This window comes from Chrysochloris asiatica, unplaced genomic scaffold, assembly GCF_000296735.1.
Source record: "Chrysochloris asiatica unplaced genomic scaffold, ChrAsi1.0 scaffold00739, whole genome shotgun sequence".
Taxonomy (NCBI): Eukaryota; Metazoa; Chordata; class Mammalia; order Afrosoricida; family Chrysochloridae; genus Chrysochloris; species Chrysochloris asiatica.
In genome coordinates, this window is record NW_006409257.1 from 74,638 (window position 1) to 79,811 (window position 5,174).

The 5,174-nt window shown below is 37.9% G+C and overlaps 1 protein-coding gene across 1 annotated transcript in view; it reads left to right on the forward strand.

Annotated features, from left to right (window-relative positions):
* The window catches only part of LOC102827139 (olfactory receptor 7G2-like), a gene marked incomplete at its 3' end in the record, with an annotated part of 13,113 nt that extends 7,943 nt beyond the window's left edge, over window positions 1–5,170 (forward strand). Inside the window, exon 2 of the mRNA XM_006877976.1 lies at window positions 4,348–5,170. Within this exon, the coding sequence (XP_006878038.1) occupies window positions 4,348–5,170 (823 nt within the window). The remainder of the gene's footprint in view (window positions 1–4,347) is intronic.
* Between the last annotated feature and the right edge of the window lie 4 nt (window positions 5,171–5,174).

Sequence of the window (5,174 nt, forward strand, 5' to 3'; positions counted from 1 at the left end):
CTTTGCTCCCAACCTTTGCATTCCAATCACCAGTAATGAGCAATACATCTTGATTGAATGTTTGATCGATTTCAGAGTGAAGAAGTTGGTAAAATTCTATTTCATCCTCACTGACTTTAGTGGTTGGTGCACTAATTTGAATAATTATGGTATTAACTGGGCTTCCCTGTAGGCACATGGATATTACCTTATCACAGACAGCAATGTACCTCATGACTAATCTGGATATGTTCTCTTTGATGATGAATGCAACACCATTCCTTCTTAATTTGTCATTCCCTGCATAGTAAACCATGTGGTTGTCAGATTCAAAATGGCCAATACCAGTCCATTTCAGCTCACTAATGTGTAAGATATGGATGTTGGTGCGTTCCATTTCATTTTTGACAACTTCCAATTTTCCCAAATTCATACTTTGTTCATTCCATGTTCCGATTTTTAGTGGATGTTTACAGCTGTTTCTCTTCATTTTGAGTTGTGCCCCATCAGCAAATGAACATTCTGTGGGCTTTTCTCCCATGAGCTTAACTCCATTCATGTCATCTGGTCAACTCTACTTTGCAGAGGCATCTCTTTCCCAGTTGCATTTTGAGTGTCTTCCAACATGAGTGGCTCATTTTTTGGTCCTGTATCAGACAGTGTTTCTTGCTATTCATAAGGTTTTCAGTGACTAACGATTCGGAAGTAGTTCGTCACTCTTTCTTCCTAATCTGTCTTTGTCGGGAAGCTCATCTGAAACCTGTCCACCATGGTGAACCTGCTGGTTATTTAGCATACCGGTGATGTAGCCCTCAGAATCACAGCAAGCCACCACACCACAGCATGACAGACAGACGAGTGGTGGCCATTTGGTTTCATGTCGAAATTGTCACTTTAAATTTCAATATCAGTCATGATACAATCAAGATGTTGTCTCCCATGATGGCGGCTCCAGGAATAGCTGAGCATCTTGAATTAGAAAACAATGGATTTCTTGATTCTCCTACAAATTCTCTTAGCTGTAAGCCCTCCAATCCTCCAAATATTCCGTTATATGTGTTTCAGAGTTCCAGCACCATCTCCTGAGCTTGCTTGGGCCAATATTCCAGGTTATTACTGTCAGAGCTCTTCACTGAATGTATACCCGACCTACCAACTATCTATCAACATATGTTGATAGTCACATGGAAATGTAGAATTAAAAAAGAAACAATATTTTAGGTGAATAGTCTCATAAAAACTTTATCATCACGTATTATATTTTTGTTAAAATATAACAAAATTTACTGAAAGTATGGGTACACTCTGTGTGTTACTGTAAGGTAATCACTGGGCTATCAACCAAAATAATTGTGATTCAAAAACATTCACCTTATGTCATCAAATGGGTCACCATGAGTTGGTTAAAAACAACAATGGATTAACTGCATGTCAATTCTTTGGTGTTATATTGTAATACCTGCCAATTCAAGGATAAATCAAAAGACATACAAATAAAACCTACATCCTCCCAATGTAAGCAAAGTGCATATTAAACTAATTTGAGGAAGTTTTGAAAGGTGATATACAATACTAAAGAGGAAGAAATAGGACTGTCCATATTGAATGCAATGAGAATTAAGCAGATAAAAGCATAGAACATGCTTGATAAAACATACGGAACATAGATTAAGCATCAATAACTAATCAATGAGTCTTAGGGGAAAAATATTGCTGGGTTTGCATTCTTGCAATATATTAACTATTTTTATGAACACATTTTATATTTACACATTTCAACTGTAGTTCCATGCCTAATATTGGATATGAGTTCCTTGATACAATTGGTTAGTTAGAGATGTCTGCTTGTAGCTATGAAGGAAAGACTGGAATTCAAAAGGTAAATGATGATGTACAAGGTCTGTAACATCAAGGTGAGTAGGAAGAGGCAAAGAGAAACAAATGGCATGCTGCTGGTCTTGCAGGGACAGGTTACCAATTAACCTGAATTTCACCTTCTAAAATTTTGGGCTTGTAAGATTTTTCCTACCCTGCGATCAGAACAGAGCCCTGGTAGTGTTAGGGGGTTACTCATTGGGCTGATGATCTGACTGACAAAGAATGCATTGGCTACTAAGGACCTTTGGATATTGAGCCTCCAGGGATACAGAGATTGCAAATAGTGTGCCTGTACCATCTACCTTCAGGATCCTTCCCCTATAAGGAGTTATAACAGAAGACACTATCCAAGAGATGAGAAGTTTTCACCAGAAACCTTGTGCTTCACTGAGGACCGCTGTCCTGGCTGAGTACAGACCTTCTGCCCTCTACATCCAGCACAAATATCAGGCATCATTAAACAGAAATGTCAGCAAGGTAACCAAAACCCCCTAGTTAATACTTAGAAAGGGCAGGATTTTTTTCTTTTTTTAATATAGATAGATACAAAGAAAACGGATGTATATGAAGAAAGTACATGCTATAAATGATGGAACTAAGTGTCCTATGGGAATCGTCCTAGTCTGACAATATCTTGCTAGGTTTCTTTACATGTTTGCAGGTATTTGAAAGAGCTGTTGATCAGCTAGTCTCCTGCATTATCTCTACAATTGCAAGAGTGATATTCCTATTGAGAAATAACCTTACAAACATAACTTGTATTAGATTATCTGGCTGATGGTGGAGGAGGGTTCAATTTCAGTTTAAGAATCTATAAGATTGAGTAGAAAAATATTTGCATTCTGGCTGTAGAATTTATTCTGATCAACTTTGAGAAAAGACAAATAGATCATTTTTCATCATAACCTCCTTTATTTTCAGTACACTTGGTTCATCTGTCAACAAATTTACATATTACCTTATTTTTAAAATGTTTGAGGTTGAGTTATGGAGCTCTGCTAGCATAGCGGTTATGAATCGGACTGTGAATCTCACTGTCAGCAATTCGAAACTACCAATTGTTCTGAGGGAGAAAGATGAGGCTTTCTGCTCCTGTAAAGATTTATAGCCTTGGAAACCCTGTACAGGGTCACTATGGATCAGAACGGACTCCACGGCACATAACAACAACAACATAGCCATGAGTGCACTTCTGTCTTCACTTCTTCATTAGAAGTTAACTTTTGTCTCTGAAGGGCTGTTTTCACAGGATCAAAGAGGTGAAAGTCTGATGGAGCAAGATCAGGACTTTGGGTGGGTACTTTAAGACTTCAAACAAGGGTTTTGGCAGAGTGTCAACAGTGTGAACAGAGATATGAGGATGTGTATTGTACATGCAAGACCAAGGATAGCAGTCCTCTGCTTTAATTTGAAATTTAGGCTCCAGCTTTTCAGTGAGAATCTAACTGTAAGGAGCACCGCTTACTGTTGAACCTTTTCCCTGAGAGTGTTCCAACACTGTCCCTTGTTGTTGTAGATGCTGTTAGGTTCCAATGAGTCAGAAACTACTCACAGTGATCTTTCACAAAATGGAACAAAACCCTGCTCCGTCCTGTACCAGCCTCACATTCATTACTACCCATGAGCCCATTGCTGCTGCCACTGTCCCAATCCATTTAGTTGGGAGTCTTCTTTTTCACTGAACATCGAATTTACCAGGTATACTTTCTTTTGTAAGGGGTTAGTCATTCCTTATAACATATCTCAATTATGAGAGATGAAGTCTAGTCATCCTGACTTCTAAGGAGCAGTCTTGCTGAATTTTTTCCTGCATAGATGTGTCTGTTCCTTTAGCAGTCACTTGAGAATCCCAGAAAAATTCAAGCATAATTTATTACTTCTGATGTTTGAATTTGAAAGTTTTCTTGGTGAGCATTCAAGGATATTTCCATTCCAAACCCAGTCACTAGGATTATCATGATGAATGTTGTTTGAAGATATCCACATTCACACCTTCACAGATTTGACCTTGAAAGAAAAGTGCTGATAAGATAGTTCAGCCAAAATTACTTTTAACATAACCGGAGTGTGGATTATTTTTATTCACCCTCACTCACAGTTGTTAGTAAATATGTATGTCATTTGTATAGCCTAGCTCTGCTATCTGGGGGAAGGCATAGAGATGCATACTGAGTCATAAGCTTCTTTTAAGTTGATTTATATTTATAAAATTTCTACATATTTTATATAGTCATAAAAACTCACATACTGTAAATTAAAAATTAACATCACAAACTCTTCAGGATAATTAAGTGTTGGGAATATGCTGAATAATCTTCATTCATTTATTTTTTTTCCTTTTTAAAATAGCCAAATATTTATCATGGAGAAGAACATTCTCTATGTTACTCTTCTACCTTATCAAAAGACAATGCATGCCCTCAGTGCTGTTGTGTTGTTGCTAATACATATACCAACCTTGATTATTTTGTCACCCCATCTTTCTATTAGATTCATCAACAATATAGAAACCAGAAACCAAACAATTATTTCAGAATTCATTCTACTGGGAATGTCAGAGGATCGAGAACTGCAGCCCCTCATATTTAGCCTGTTTCTGATCATGTACCTGGTCACTGTACTCGGGAATCTGCTCATAGTCCTGGCTGTCAGCTCTGACTCTTACCTACACACCCCCATGTACTTTTTTCTCTCCAATCTGTCCTTAAATGATATCTGTTTAAGCACAACTACTATCCCAAAGATACTTTTGAATATCCAGACACAGAATCACAGCATCACTTATATAGGCTGTCTCAACCAGATTTTCTTCATTACAGCTTTTTTAGGTTTTGAAATTTTTCTTCTTGCTGTAATGGCCTATGACCGCTATGCAGCCATTTGTCACCCACTGAAGTACACAGTCATCATGAACTTCTACTTCTGTGGACTACTGATTCTACTTTCCTGGTTCATGAGTATGGTGAATGCCCTGCTCCAGACTCTGATGGTTTTGCATCTTTCCTTCTGCACAGAACTAGAAATTCCTCAATTCTTCTGTGAACTTACTCTGGTCCTTAAAATTGCTTGTTCCAGTACCCTCATCAATAATATCCTGATATATGCTTTGGTTTCCATATTGGGTGGTATCCCTTTCTCTGGCATCACATTCTCTTACACGCGCATTGTTGCCTCAGTTTTGAAAATGGCGTCAGGTGAAAGAAAGTATAAAGCTTTTTCCACCTGTGGGTCTCATCTTTCAATTGTTTCTTTATTCTATGGGACAGTTTTAGGTGTGTACTTCAGTTCACCATTTACAAACTCCCCCAAGAAGACAG